This window comes from Hippopotamus amphibius, chromosome 16 (genome assembly GCF_030028045.1).
Source record: "Hippopotamus amphibius kiboko isolate mHipAmp2 chromosome 16, mHipAmp2.hap2, whole genome shotgun sequence".
NCBI lineage: Eukaryota > Metazoa > Chordata > Mammalia > Artiodactyla > Hippopotamidae > Hippopotamus > Hippopotamus amphibius.
In genome coordinates this window covers 30,126,692-30,142,929 of record NC_080201.1, presented here as the reverse complement: position 1 = coordinate 30,142,929, position 16,238 = coordinate 30,126,692, and the positions used below count along the sequence as shown (strand labels likewise).

Here is a 16,238-nt window from a genome sequence, read left to right as displayed (position 1 = left end):
TTTATGGGTCTGTGGGGAGAAAAATATCTGCTAAAACATGACTGATAGTAATAAAGCAATAGCTAATATTTTCGTTACCTACAGTGTGCCAGGCTTCCAACTAAAAGAATGCTCCATCTGTTAAATTCTGAAATCCCAATAACTTCTTAACTCCTAAGTCTGTTGCATGGATTAAATTCTTAAATAGCCAGCAAGTATTATTTTACCCTTTTACAGCAGAGGCGACTGAGCAGAAAGGGTATGTCACCTGGCAGGAACTGACACATGTGTGACTGGCCCTCATGCAGGCTCACTGCTGCCTCCTGCCCTTACCTCCCACAGGGCACTGTCTCATCCCACCCAAACATGAGGACACCGAACACCTGGCACAGAGACAGCAGTGGGACAGCCCTGAGCTGGCAGTCGGAACCCTCTGCATAGCTCTGTGACTTGTCTGGGCTTCAGTCTCCCATCTCTCCAGCCAGGAGCACAGCTGGACTGTCTTTGGGGAGCATTCCAGCTCAGAAAAAGGAGAGGCAGGATTCAGCATCCCGGGACGTCATAATCAACAGCACGTGGCCGGGAGGTGAGACAGTAGTACTATCGTTTCAGTCCTCTGACTATGAGCTGTGTGATGTTGGGCAGGTTACTTAACCTCTCTGGATGAATGTACACAATCACTGCAGCGCCTGCATGTTTACACTCTCCCTGTTTCGTGGCAAATCAAATGAGATGAAGGGTGCGAAGTGCTCCTGTGTCTGTCCAAATGATATAGCAGCAACATCCCAAAAGGCTTAGGTAAGTCATTCACAATACCCTTGACACACTAACAGCAGGATTCCATGTCATCGCTGCCCTCCACTCAGTAATGCTTCTGATTAATGAGCCATCTTACAGGAGCTTGTTTGGAGTTAAAAGGATTCTCTTTGCATGAGTGTCAATGTGGATACAGTGACCCTAAAGGCCACAATTCAGGAAGCCTGGGCTAGGAGCTAGGACACTATCTCACTTAATCTCCCACATTGAACTATAATCTCTTTGAGAAACTTCCCTGGTGTTCCAGGGGCTAAAAATCCGCACTCCCAGTGCAGGAGGCCAGGTTCAATACCTGGTCAGAAAATTAGATCCCACAGGCTGCAACTGAAAACTGTCACGTACCGCAACTAAGACCCGATTGAAGCCAAATAAAAAAATAAAGATTTTATATATATACATATAATCTCTTTGCTAGAAAGGAGGAAATGAAATCTCAAAGAGTATCAGTGACTTGCCCTGGTCGGGAAGGGGCAAGGTGGCCGTGTCTCAGGACGCCCGACACCAACACCCACGCCCCCAGAGCAGGCTGACTCCCCAGGTCCCCTCTTCACACAGGGCACCTGAGGCCAATCTTGGGCCTTCCTCCCTTGGGAGCCCCAGGACCCCTCTTTCTCTTGGATGGCCCATCAAGGAGGCATTCCCTCCACAGACCGCCAGGGGGCCTCACACCTGGAAGAGATGACCCCTCCTTCCCTCAGCACACTCTTCTCCCTAAGACACAGCCCCAGGCCCACCAAACTGCGGGAGAGCCCTCACCCTGCAGAGGAAGAGACCATGTCCTTCTTCTGGAACCAAGTCTCAGGTCTGTGGCTGGGAAAGTCCCACCAAATCCAAATCAGTTTGGATCTTGACGGCAGGGCTGAAGTCAGCCTGATCAAGGGAGGAACTGCCAAAGAGTCACAGCCAAGTCCCTGCAGGGAGCTGTCAGGGGTGGCGAGTGTCCAGTCGGTAGCCCTGGGCAAGTCAAGACTGGTGTTCCCTGTGGGGAGGTGGGGGGCAGGGGGCATGAGCACTCCAGGCATGTGTGGTGCCCCCAGTGGGGCATCCGCAAGGTTCCTCCAGGACGCGTGCACACGTTCAGTGAACATATGTGCCGCCTAAAAAAGGCTCTCACTGTCATAATGTGTCCTTCATATTTAGATGATTTTATGTTTTGAAGGGAAAACAGGGACTCATGCGCTGTGGCCTTTAACACTTGCTCTTAGCAATTCTGTTTTTTGTATTAACCATGTCTTTTTTTTTTTTTTTGATCTTTTTTTTTTTTTTTTTTTTTTTGGAGGGTACACCAGGTTCAATCATCTGTTTTTATAAACCATGTCTTTTATATTCTGAATTCTATTGCTTTGACATCTGGGGCCTTGCTGATTCTGGAGGGACTGCCCTTCCAAGAGTTAGCCAATTCCTGGAGATAGGAATGAACTTTCCTTTCAAGCATGCCAGAGCCTGTAATCCAACCACCTTCTTTATTGGGCTCTCACACACCAGGGAACTAACATCCATCCGTAATCACTCCAGGTCCAGTACCTGACAACTGTGGGCAGTCCCTAAGCTCCAGAGCTTGGGGGGAATTGGCTAGTTCCCCCACAATCACCACCAAAAGCCAAGATAAAGTTTCCTGCGCCCAATTCCTCCTTCCTTCCTCTGCCTGCTGACGCACCTGGTGCTTCACCTTGTGGCCCACCATGGTGATGTCATGCCCCCTCCTCTGGGGAACTGTGAGTGACAAACTATCTTTTCAGTGGCAGTTGGCTCCTTATCTATGATGCCCTACCACACCTCAAATTGTCTATTAATACACTGCATTTTAAATCAACCCCTTTATTTATGAATCTCTTTTTTGTACTTTCTCCATGCCAGACACATTTTAGAAACAACAACCCTTTACAACCTCACAACAGCCCAATGAGGTAGCTACACTTGTCACCCCCACTTTAGAAATGCAAAACCGAGGCACAGAAAAGGGAAGGTTCCTGCCTAAGGACACACAGCTAGTAAGTGCTGAGCTGGGATGCAAACACATGCACTCTGGCTCCGGACTCAGTATTAATATTCTGGTAAGCCACTCTCCATGATTTGGCCTCCTCCATACTAATAGTCAAGAGGAAAATAGTAGGCGCTTTCCAAAGTTCTCGGCAGCAAGGCGGGAGGGAGGTTAGTTGATTTCCCTCCTGCACGTGGCCTGTGAAGCTGTGTTTCTGGGTGTTTTCGCTCTCTTGTCACCACATTGGCTGGGCGCAAAGCTCCAAGTCCAGAGGTCAAGCCGCTGCTAGGGAACATATGCCCTGTATTCATCTCTGGCGCCTTGTCCCAGCCAAGGATTTCTAAATGTCACCCCGCTATTTGCATTTCAGGAGGACTCAGGCCAAGCTGTGGAAGTGGAGAGGGAGGTCAGGACCAGAGCGAACAGCCACAGTGCTGAAGGAGAGCGGCTCCCATGCCTGCAGGTCTCTAGGAGTTTGGAGGTGCCCTGCTGTCCCCCCTCCCCCAGCTCGGCCCCCCTCCAGTTCCCACCCTCTCCAGCTCTGGCCACAAGCTCCTGCCCAGCCCCCACACCCCCTTCACCCCCAAGCCCACCCCCGGCCACCTCTAAGGCAGGACCTTCCCTCTCCAGAGTCTGCCCTCTCTTATAGTGACAGCCAGGACTAAGCTCTCCAGTTACAGGTAGCCAGAGACTCCTCAAACAGCTTGTTTCATAAGTGTTTCTCCCTTCCTGGACTCTAACCTTAGTGTGCTGTGAGCTTCCCTAAGGCAGGCACAAGCAGAGAGAGGCCTTTAGACAAGGGGAGGCTTTGGTCTGGGGACCTCAGAACAGCTTGGAACCTTTCAGAGTGACTCCCACACCCACAGCTGCCAAGCTGGGCGATTTAGGACAAATCTTTTCATTTCCCTGGCCTTCTATTTCACAGAGTTCCATGCTCTTATTTTGGGAACATCTAAAATTTCATTCACTCCCCCTTCTGATACCTAAAGTAACTTTACAATATTCCTGCTAAGTGACTCAGCCTCCTGTTGCATACCTGCAGGGTCAGGGAACTCATTACCTCTCCAGGCAGAGATCTTTGGATAGAAGGTTGTTGACTTAGAAACATATATGCACAACGTGAGAGTCGGGAGTTAAGTTTCACTGAGGGAAAAATGAGAACTGCTGCCGCCTAGGAGACAGCATTTGAGGTTGCTCTGAGAAACTGCTCCCAGGAGGCGAGGGGAGGAGCCAGGATATATAGGACTTTTGCTACAAAGGGCAGGTAGTCAGGAATGTCAAAAGATTATTGTTGATTAAAGAAAACCAGATATCTCAAGTTAAGGAATTCAGGGCTTTTCTATGTATGGGAAGATGCCAGCTCTGGGCTCACTGAAGTCATTCCTTTGACATGCACCTTAGCTACCTGGGGCCTGTATTTTCACATCCTGAGTTTCCTCAGGGCTCACCACAGGGAGTGGCTTGCAGTCTGATGGCAGGTATTCTTTTCAGCCCTGAGCTCTCTCTGCTTCGTGGCTCACATTGGAGAGGCTGTGGTCATTGATGACTGTGACAACATTTGTTTATTGATATGGCAGGAAATATTCCATTTATAAATATTCCATTTATCAGTCCCTCCTCTTGGTCAGAAATTTGACCAATGTTTGGGAGACATTTTTTTTTAAGCTCTTTATTGAAATACAATTGCTTTACACTCTTGTGCCATTTTCTGAGGTACACCAAAGTGAATCAGCTGTATTTATACGTATATACCCATATCCCCTCCCTCCCGCGATGCCCTCCCACCCTCCCTGTCCTGGCCTCCTAAGGCATCACCCATCATCAAGTTGATCTCCCTTTTTATACAGCAACTTCCCACTAGCTACCTATTTTACAGTTGGTAGTATATATATGTCTATGCTACTCTCTCACTTCGTCCCAGCTTCCCCTTCGCTCCCTGCCATCCCAACCCCATGTCCTCAAGTCCATTCTCTGCATCTGCATCCTTATTCTTGCCCTGTCACTGGGTTCATCTGTACCATTTTTTTTTTTTTTTTTTTTAGATTTCGTATATATGGGTTAGCATACATTATTTGTTTTTCTCTTTCTGGCTTACTTCGCTCTGTATGACAGACTCCAGGTCTATCCACCTCAATACATATAGCTCCATTTCATTCCTTTTTATGGCTGAGTAATATTCCATTGTATATATGTACCACATCTTCTTTATCCACTCATCTGTTGATGGGCATTTAGGTTGCTTCCATGTCCTGGCTATTGTAAATAGTGCTGTGATGAATATTATGGTGCATGTTTCTTTTTGGATTATGGTTTTCTCTGGGTATATGCCCAGTAGTGGGATTACTGGGTCATATGGTAGTTCTATTTGTAGTTTTTTAAGGAACCTCCTTTCCATTTTCCAAAGTGGCTGTACCAACTTACATTCCCACCAACAGTGCAGGAGAGTTCCCTTTTCTCCACACCCTCTCCAAGATTTATTGTTTCTCGATTTTATGATGATGGCCATTCTCACTGGTGTGAGGTGATACCTCATTATGGCTTTGACTTGCATTTCTCTAATGATTAGTGATGTTGAGCATCTTTTCATGTGTTTGTTGGCCATCTGTATGTCTTCTTTGGAGAAATGTCTATTTAGGTCTTCCGCCCGTTTGTGGATTGGGTTATTTGCTTTTTTGGTATTAAGATGCATGAGCTGCTTATGTATTTTGGAGATTAATCCTTTGTCTGTTGCTTCGTTGGCAAGTACTGTCTCCCATTCTGAGGGTTGTCTTCTTGTCTTGTTTATGGTTTCTTTCGCTGTGCAAAAGCTTTTAAGTTTCATTAGGTCCCATTTGTTTATTCTTGATTTTATTTCCATGATTCTAGGAGATGGGTCAAAAAGGATCTTGCTTTGAAGTATGTCATAGAGTGTTCTGCCTGTTTTCCTCCAGGAGTTTTATAGTGTCTGGCCTTACATTTAGGTCTTTAATCCATTTGGAGTTTATTTTTGTGTATGGTGTTAGGAAGTGTTCTAATTTCATTCTTTTACATGTTGCTGTCCAGTTTTCCTAGCACCACTTATTGAAGAGACAGTCTTTTTTCCATTGTATATTCTTGCCTCCTTTGTCAAATATAAGGTGCCCATATGTGCTTGGGTTTACCTCTGGGTTTTCTATTCTGTTCTATGGATGTTCCTTTCTGTTTTTGTGCCAGTACCATACTGTCTTGATCACTGTGGCCTTGTAGTATAGTTTGAAGTCAGGAAGCCTAATTCCACCAACTCCATCTTTCCTTCTCAAGATTGCTTTGGCTATTGGGGTCTTTTGCGTTTCCATACAAATCGTAAAATTTCTTGTTCTAGTTCTGTGAAAAATGCTGTTGATAATTTGATAGGGATTGCATTGAATTTGTAAGTTGTTTTGGGTAGTAAAGTCATTTTCACAATGTTGACTCTTCCAATCCAAGACCATGGTATATCTCTCCAATGTGTTTGTAACATCTATGATTTCTTTCATCAGTGTCTTATAGTTTTCTGCATACAGGTCTTTTGCCTCCTTAGGCAGGTTTATTCCTAGGTATTTTATTCTTTTTGTTGCAATGGAAATGGGAGAGTTTCCTTTATTTCTCTTCCTGTTCTTTCACTGTTAGTGTATAGGAATGCAAGTGATTTCTGCACATTAATTTTGTATCCTGCTATTTTACTAAATTCATCGATTAGTGCTAGTAGTTTTCTGGTAGAATCTTTAGGGTTTTCTATGTATAATATCATGTCATCTGCAAAGAGTGACAATTTTACTTCTTTTCTAATTTGGATTCCTTTTATTTCATTTTCTTCTCTGAATGCTGTGGCTAACACTTCCAAAACTATGTTGAATAATAATGGTGAGAGTGGGCACCTTTGTCTTGTTCCTGTTGATAGAGGGAATTCCTTCAGTTTTTCACCATTGAGAATGATACTGGCTTTTGGTTTCTCATATACGGTTTTTATTATGTTGAGGTAATTTCCTTCTATGCCCATTTTCTGCACAGATTTTATCATAAATGGATGTTGAATTTTGTCAAAAGCTTTTTCTGCATCTATCGAGATTATCATATACTTTTTATCCTTCAGTTTGTTGATATGATGTATCACATTGATTGATTTGCATGTATTGAAGAATCCTTGCATTCCAGGGATAAACCCCACTTGACCATGCTTTATGATTTTTTAATGTGCTGTTGGATTCTGTTAGCTAGTTTTTTGTTGAGGATTTTTGCATCTATATTCATCAGTGATATTGGCCTGTAATGTTCTTCTTTTGTGACATCTTTGCCTGGTTTTGGTATCAGGGTGATGGTGGTCTTATAGAATGAGTTTGGGAATGTTCCTCCTTCTGCTGTACTGTGGAAGAGTTTGAGAAGGATAGGTGTTAGCTCTTTTCAAAATGTTTGATAGAATTCTCCTGTGAAGCCATCTGGCCCTGGGCTTTTGTTTGTTAGGGGATTTTTCACCACAGTCTCAATTTCCATACTTGTGATTGGTCTGTACATATTTTCTATTTCTTCCTGGTTCAGTTTTGGAAGATTGTACTTTTCTAAGAATTTATCCACTTCTTCCAGGTTATCAAATTTCTTGGCATATAGTTGCTTGTAGTAGTCTCTCATGATGTTTTGTATTTCTCTGGTGTCTGTTGTTACTTCTCCTTTTCCATTTCTAATTCTGTTGATTTGCATCTTCTCCCTTTTTTTCCTGATGAGTCTGGCTAATGGTTTATCAATTTTGTTTATCTTCTCAAAGAACCAGCTTTTAGTTTTATTGATCTTTGCTATTGTTTCCTTCATTTCATTTTTATTTCTGATCTGATCTTTATGATTTCTTTCCTTCTGCTCACTTTGGGGTTTTTTTGCTCTTCTTTCTCTAGTTGTTTCAGGTGTAATGTTAGATTATTTATTCGATATTTTTTCTTATTTCTTGAGGTATGACTTTATTGCTATAAACTTCCCTCTTAGGACTGCTTTTGCTGAGTCCCATAGGTTTTGGGTTCTTGTGTTTTCATTGGCATTTGTTTCTAGGTATTTTTTGATTTCCTCCTTGATTTCTTTAGTGATTTCTTCGTTGTTTAATAGCATATTGTTTAGCCTTCACGTGTTTGTGTTTTTTACACTTTTTTTTCCTATACTTGATATCTAGTCTCATGGCATTGTGGTCACCGAAGATGCTTGATATGATTTCAATTTTCTTGAATTTACCGAGGCTTCATTTGTGACCCAAGATGTGATCTCTTCTGGACAATGTTCCATGTGCACTTGAGAAGACAGTGTATTTTGTAGTTTTTGGATGGAATGTCCTGTAAATATCAATTAAGTCAAGATGGTCTAATGTGTCTTTTAAAGCTTGTGTGTCCTCATTTATTTTCTGTTTGGATGATCTGTCCATTGATGTAAGTGGGGTGTTGAAGTCTCCTACTATTATTGTGTTACTGTCAATTTCCCCTTTTATGGCTGTTAGCATTTGCCTTATGTGTTGAGGTGCTCCTATGGTGGGTGCATAGATATTTACAATTGTTATATCTTCTTCTTGGATGGATCCCTTGATCATTACGTAGTGTCCTTCCTTGTCTCTTGGAATAGTCTTTACTTTAAAGTCTAATGTGTCTGATATGAGTATTGCTATACCAGCTTTCTTTTGACTTCCATTTGCATGGAGTATCTTTTTCCATCCCCTTATTTTCAGTCTATATGTGTCCCTTGGTCTGAATTGGGTTTCTTGTAGGCAGCATATATAGGGGTCTTGTTTGTGTATCCATTCAGCCAGTCTGTGTCTTTTGGTTGGGGCATTTAATCCATTTACATTTAAGGTGATTATTGACATGTGTGCTCCTATTACCATTTTCTTAACTTTTTTAGATATGTTTTTGTAGGTCTTTTCCTTCTCTTTTGTTTCCTGCTTGGAAAAGTTCCTTAAGCAATTCTTGTAAGGCTGGTTTGGTGGTGCTGAATTCTTTTAACTTTGGCTTGTCTGCAAAGCTTTTGATTTCTCTGTTGAATCTGAATGAGATTCTTGCTAGGTAGAGTATTCCTGGCTGTAGGTTTTTCTCTTTCAAGATACTCAGTATATCCTGCCACTCCCTTCTGACCTGCAGAGTTTCTGCAGAAAGATCAGTTGTTATCCTTATGGGTTTTCCCTTATATGTTATTTGTTGCTTTTCTCTTGCTGCTTTTGATATTTTTTCTTTGGGTTTAATTGTTGTTAGTTTGATTAATATGGGCCTCGGTGTATTTCTCCTTAGGTTTATTCTGTATGGGACTCTCTGTGCTTCTTGGACTTGATGAATTATTTCCTTTCCCATGTTGGGGAAATTTTCCACTATAACCTCTTCAAATATTTTCTCAGACCCTTTCTCTTTTTCTTCTTCTTCTGGGATGCCTATGATTTGAAGTTTGGTGTGCTTCATGTTGTCACCAAGGTCTCTGAGACTGTCTTCCATTCTTTTTTCTCTTTCCTGCTCTGTGGCAGTTATTTCCCCCATTCTATCTTCCAACTCACTTATTCATTCTTTTGCCTCAGTTATTCTGCTGTTTATACCATCTAGAGTATTTTTAATTTCAATTATTTCATTGGTCATTACTTTTTGTTTGCTCTTTAGTTCTTCTAGGTCCTTATTTATTTATTTATTTATTTTATTGGCTGTGTTGGGTTTTCATTGCTGCACATGGGCTTTCTCTATTTGTGGTGATCAGGGGCTACTCTTCCTTGTGGTGCATGGCCTTCTCATTGTGGTGGCCTCTCTTGTTGCAGAGCATGGGCTCTAGGAGCATGGGCTTCAGTAGTTGCGGCACATGGGCTCAATAGTTGTGGCTCATGGGCTTAGTTACTCCATGGCATGTGGTATCTTCCTGGGGCAGGGATCGAACCTGTGTCTCCTGCATTTGCAGGTGGATTCTTACCCAATGCGCCACCTAGGAAGTCTACTAGGTCCTTATTAAATGTTGCTTGTGTTCTCTCTATTTTGTTTTCAAGATTTTTGATTATCTTTATTATCATTACTCTGAATTCTTTTTCAGGCAATTTGCCTAGTTCCTCTTCATTTATTTGGTCTTGTATTTTTTTTTTTTTTTTGTATGTTTTTATGTTGCTCCTTTGCCTGCAAGGTGTTTCTTTGTTTTCTCATTTTGTCTACTTTATAGTGTTTGATGTCTCCTTTTCCTATGCTGCCTAGTAGTAATTCCTCTTGTTTCTGCCCTCTGCCCCCTATGTTGGGGTTGGTCCAGTGTCCTGGGTAGGCTTCTTGATGGGAAGGTGTGGTGCCTGCTTTCTGGTGTGTGGAGCTATTTCTATCTGATGAGCAGGGCCATGTCAGATGGTGTGTTTTAGGGTATCTGTGAGGTTAATATGGCTTTAGGTAGTCTGTGTGCTGATGGGTGAGTTTGTGTTCCTCTCTTGTTTGTAGTTTGGTGTGACGTTTCCAGCACTGGCAGTTGCAGACAGTTGGGCGAAGCCAGGTCTTACACTCTGATAGAAGGCTTAGTGAGAATTCTCTGCAGTTAATCTTCCCTGTGGTTGAGGAGTATCTAGTGGTCTAGCGTCCTGGATTCAGTGCTCCCTCCCCAGAGTCTACAACTTAACTTCTCATCATGTAATCCAGAATTCAGATGTCGCTTGTACTGGCAATAAAGGAGATTAAAAAAGACTATCAAAGGCCCAGATGTGTGCAGAGGCCTTGTACCCAGCACTTAAGACCAGAGTTCCTAGTGCAAAAAGGCAGCACCGACAATTCATTTCCTGGGGCCTGTATTTTAAGTCCTGAGTTTCCTCAGGACTCACCACAGGGAGTGGCTTGCAGTCTGATGGCAGGTATTCTTTTCAGTCCTAAGTTTTCTCGGCTCAGTGGCTCACGTTGGAGGGCTGAAATCGCTGATGACTGTGACATCCTTTGTTTATTGATAGGGCAAGAAATATTCCATTTACAAATACTCCATTTAGCAATGTTCTTACAATAAAGGCACTCCATCTCTCCATAGTCTTTGGCTCTAATTATTCATTCATCCATCCCTCCATCCTTCCTTCCATTTATTCATTATTTCATTTATTCATTCTCCAAACACTTAACAAATGCCTGGCACTATGCTAAGTGTTATGGATACAAAGATAAATCCAACACATCTTGCTGCAAACTGGACTGAATCCTGAATTCTTCTACTTTCCTCAAATATCTGGCTATGACTCAGCAAACTAAAGTTTCAAGTTCTTTCGCCACCTTGCTGATTTGGAATCACTATGCACAAAGACTGCCCTTGAATCTTCTTAGAAGGGAACCTGTTAAAACAGGTCCTCCTCACTACCCAGATGACAGGCAAATATCAGGGGCTTAACCCTTGGGTCCTCATTTCTCAACTTAAAAGGGTTTCTCTAGACTCTAGGAAGGGCACACCTGCTGGAGACCTCAAAATTAAATTGACTAGGAAGAGAAGTAGCCAAAACTGAGGTAAACTACTTCCTACCAAGACATTGGATCCAGAAAGTTTCATTCCATTTCTTCTTCCCTCTTTGACCATTCTTTTCCTAATTCTTATACCAACAAGATCTCTTATGATTCTTTTGTCCACCTTTTGCCTTGCTGTGGCCTGGAAAGATAAGGCCATTGTTAGGATACGTGAGGACATTGCAAATAATGATAATCCAACTTGCACATGACTGTAGGATTTGCCATGATGGTGCTGATTCTGCAGTTTTTCCTGCCACAAACTTACCCTGATTTCCAATGCCTCAGTTTCCCTGGAACAAACTCAGTCCCCTCTGTATTGTGTCAGACAACCTGACCCTGGGGGTCCACTTCCCTGGCTCTCATTCCCTGCCTCTGATGCCAAACTCTGTACAAAAACACAGACACAAGGCAAGGATAACTGGCATAAATATGCCTGTGTGGTCTACAGACCCTCAAATTTTATTGGCCTCCATGGCTGATGCCTTCCCAGCCCTGAGACACAGACTCAAGTGGGAATTATCAAGAGGTGTTCGTGATTCAGAATTAGCTTCCTTTCGCAGATTACTACCCCGCCCCAGGTAGGAGCAAGTGCAGATGAGGCTGTGACCAGGAACCTCTCCTCAACTGCTAAAAGTATTGCGGGATCTTCTGCTAGCACAATGGCTGCCCAACAAAAATCCTTAGACTCTCTGCACAGCTTGTTCTTGATAATAAAATAGCCACGGCTTCTCTTTGAGCTGAACAAGTAGGTGTCTGTGCTGCGGTCCACGGCACTTGAGGCACCTGGATTAACACTTCTGGGGAAGTTGAACATCACTTGGGCAGGAGATCACTGAGCAAGCCACGTGGCTTAAGAAACTGACTCTTTCAATGAGGTCCTTCCCTGACTTATTCAATTTTGATTGATTTAGGTCTTGGGGACCATGCCTTTAAAGTACACTCTAGACATTGGCAATTATCCCACTTCTAATAATCATAGTAATCTCCCTGGTGTGTGGTAGCCTGTCAAAATCGTTATGGCAGGGGGCTGATTTAGAGCTTAGAGGTGTCTTCTTTCCCGAGACTTGCTCAACTCCTGAGTCATTAAGGCCAGTCTCAGATTTTACTCTTCAGACTATCTTGTTCCATATGGCAGTTTCCCAAGTTAAAAGCTGTACTCTCTATCAAATGCCACTGAAATAAGAGCTGTACCTCCTATGGCTGGTGTGACCCAGGGAGAGGACCCAGGTCAAGCAAGTTAAGGTCTGGCTTGATGCCTCACACACTTCTGCTGTGTCATCATGAGCCAGGAGTGGGCATGCAGGCTGCAGCCAGATACATCAACCTCTGCCCGAGTTCGCAGCGTTGTGGGTGTCACAAGAGAGCATGTGATGGAACAGTGGGACTGGGAGGATAATTCATCCTTACCTTTTACTTTTTGCTAAGGCAGCATCCTGCAGTCTTCATAGTCTAAGAGCCAGGTTGTGTCCCAAGTTGTAAAGGCCAGCTGGTTATGTCTTTGCTGTTTGTGTGTGTCTCTGTGTTGTGTGTGTGTGTGTGTGTGTGTCTGTCTGTGTGTATGAGTGCTAAGTGATTCAAAACAGCCTTGCTGTCTGCTTAGGAAGACAGCCTGGATTGTTCAGTGTGGATAGAGATAGGGTGTTCTACTAGGATGCTCTTTAGGGCCCATGTTCCTTTCCTGGTAAAATGGAGGCGCCCCAGCCCAGGTCAGTCTCTGTGGACGCAGTCACCTCTGGGGACTGCTCTACTGCTCTCCGGAGCCCTCACCCCTCACCGGCCTGCCACGGTGGCTAGAATGATTGCAAATGAGCACCACGTTTGAACGTTGGTCCCAGAAGCTTCATTTCAGCTATAACCTATGACCTTGGCCAAGAGCCCAGGAGCTTTTTTAAGTTTGTCATGTGCTTTGTGGTTGCCCAGTTCTCCCTAATGTCAATATCGTCTGGCCCGGAGGAGGCCAGTTTTGACACGTGACGGTTGGAAAGCAGCGCAAGCATGGAGGAAGCACAGGCGCCCCTTCAGTCTGCTGCCCTAGAGACAACCCCTTCACATCTGCTCCGTCTCCATTGGCCAAAACGAATTTCACATCTCCCGACTCCAGTTAACACAATGTTTAGAGTGAGGGCTGTAACATTGTGCGGGTTTTGTTCAATCCTCAGCTCTTCCTCTCGCTTGCTGTGTGACTGTGGGCCATTTCCTGGTCCTCACTGAGCGCTGGGAGATCACAGTTTCAATCTGCAGGTTTATTCTGAGAAGTGAGATCCTGCATACAAAACCCTCAGCACAGTGGTTCCCACACAGTGAGTGCTCCGTAAATATTGGTCAAATGGGTGTCTGAATGAATAAAAGTGGAAAATACTGATAAAAACACTCACAAATATTATCTCCAGGAAATAGCTGCTGCAACACAAATTAGATGTATAACCTTCCCAAAATTTTCCTCCCGAAAGATGTTTTTCTATAGTATAATGGGATATTATACATGACTCTATTTTTTTATTTTAAATAGTTTATTTTTAAATATTTCCTTATTTACTTATTCATTTGGCTGCACTGGGTCTAAGTTGCGGCACATGGGCTTTTTAGTTGCGGCATGCGTGTAGGATCTACTTCCCCAGTCAGGGATTGAACTTGGGCCGCCCGCATCAGGAGCTCGGAATTCTAACCACTGCACGACCAGGGAAGTCCCCACGTGACTAGCTTTTTAAAAATATTTCTTTACTGAAAGATAATTCACACACCACAAAATTCACCTTTTTAAGGCGTACAATTCAGTGGTTTTTCAGTATATCCACAGAGATGTACAACCATCATCACTGTGTAATCCCAGAAAACTTTCCTCACTTTTTTTTTTTTTCCTCACATTTTTTAAAGAGAAGCCTCTACCCATTAGCAGCCATACATCATCCCCCACCCCGGGCCCACAGCAGCCACTAAGCTCCTTTCTGCCTCCGTGGATTTGCTTAATCTAGACATTTCATGTAAATAGAATCATATAATATATGTCCTTTCATGTCTGCCTTCTTTCATTAGTGTGATATTTTCAAGGTTCATCCATGTTTAGCATGTACCAGTACTTCATTTCCTTTTATGGCTGAATACTATTCCATTGTATAGACAGGTATGATTTTATTTGTCCATTCATCAGTTCCTGGATATTTGGGCCATTACGAATAACACTGCTATTTGTGTACAAGTTTTTGTGTGGATATGTTTTCATACAAAACATGTTATAGGTATATACCTAGGAGTGAAATTGTTGGGAAATATGGTAACTCTGTTTCCTTTTTTTTTTAATTTTTAAATACTTTTGGCCATACCACGCAGCACGCAGGACCTTAGTTCTCTGACCAGGCATTGAACCCATGACCCCTGCAGTGGAAGCACAGCATCTTAACCACTGGACCACCAGGGATGTCCCTGTATTTGATTTTTGAGGAACTGCCAAACTGTATCCCAAAGTAGTCATAACTATATTGTAATCTGTTTTTTTCCCCTTCACAATACATTGTGACTGCATTTGCTTTTCAACAAATAGAGATGTGCATCACTAGGCTGAGTGAAAGCATAGTATTTCCTTAGCCAGCTCTACCACAGTGTATTTAGAGAATGTCCGATTGTTGGACACTTACTGATGCTAGAAGACAGGCTCTGAGCATCCTCCTTGTGTCCCTAGTAGATAGGCAGCACTTTCACAGGTGCACTCAGAGCACTTTGTATCCCTCTACTTTGGGGCTTTCACATTGCATTGCAATCTATCTATCACCTCTCCCTGCATCTGTCTTATCTATTACATGGTGAGCTCCTCCAGGAGATGGAACACATCCTGCATTTATGTTTGTGACCATAACACTTAGCATAGTGCCAGGCTTTTGGTAAATGTTTGGAGAATGAATGTATAAATAAAATAATGAATAAATGGAAGGAAGAGTGGAGGGATGGACAAATGAATTACAGCCAAAGACTATGGAGAGATGGAGTAACTTTAGAGTAAGAACGTTCTACCCAAAGACCCCTGCCTGGAGAGGTAATGAGTTCCCTGAACTGGAAGGTGTGCGACAGGAGGCTGAGTCACTTGGCAGGAGTAGTGTAAAGTTGATTTAGGTATCAGAAGGGAGACTGAATGAAATTTAAGATATTTTCAAAATAAGAGCATCAAACTCTATGAAAAAGGAGGCCAGGAAAATGAAAAGATTTGCCCTAAATCGCCCAGCTTGGCAGCTGTGGGTATGGGAGTCACTCTGAAAGTTTTCAAGTTGTTCTCAGAGCCCCAGACTGAGCCCTCCCCTTGTCTAAAGGCCTCTGTCTGCTTGTGCCTGCCTTGGGTGGCTCACAGTGCACTAGAGTCCGGGTAGAGAGAATACTTATGAAACATTTGGTTTGAAGAATCTGTGGCTACCTGTAACTGGAGAGTTAAGTCCAGGCTTTTAGACTTCAAACAGGGTAAACTCTGAGTGGGCGTGGCTTACAGACCTGGAAACTGCCAACCACAGGGAAGGGAGGAGAGCTTTTCTATTACTTGCTGATTAGGTATTGAGCAGCTGGGGCAGGAGCTTGGGGAGGCAGCTGGGGGCCAGAAATGGAACAACTGCTCTGAGAAGCACAGAGACCTGTGGGCACAGAAGCTGCTCTCTTTCAAAGATGTGGCTCTTCACTTTGGTCCTGTCCTCCTTTGCCAGTTCCACAGCATTGGGTGAGTCCTCCTGAAATGCAAACAGCAGGGGACCTTTGGAAATCCCTGTGGGGGACAAGGTGGAGGAGATGCTTACAGGGCAAAGGAGTGACAGGCCAGGTTCTGCAGCAGCGTGGGCTCTCTGGACTTGGATGGTCTAGCCCAGCCGGTCCCGCGCGGCAGGCGACACAGTGGACAATAAACACCCTAGACTTGGCTGCAAACCACCACACCAGAGGAGGACAACCAGCTAATCTCCCGCATCCCAGCTAAGGACTTTGGAGAGCTCCATATCTTTTCATCTTAATTGCTAATAGGGATGTGTCCAAATCCTAGAGTGTAGCTT

The 16,238-nt window shown here is 43.6% G+C and overlaps 1 protein-coding gene across 8 annotated transcripts in view; it reads left to right on the top strand.

The window, feature by feature from the left end:
• Nucleotides 1–443: 443 nt before the first annotated feature.
• The window catches only part of LOC130837990 (liver carboxylesterase-like), a 97,147-nt gene continuing 81,352 nt past the window's right edge, over nucleotides 444–16,238 (top strand). For 7 of the 8 annotated variants that reach the window (XM_057710734.1, XM_057710731.1, XM_057710732.1 and 4 more), the window contains exon 1: nucleotides 15,747–15,913. In XM_057710734.1, coding sequence (XP_057566717.1) covers nucleotides 15,862–15,913 — 52 coding nt within the window. In that variant the 5' untranslated portion in view covers nucleotides 15,747–15,861. Of the gene's footprint in view, nucleotides 566–15,746; nucleotides 15,914–16,238 lie in introns of those variants that run through there. The other variant, XM_057710738.1, reaches the window with a different exon arrangement.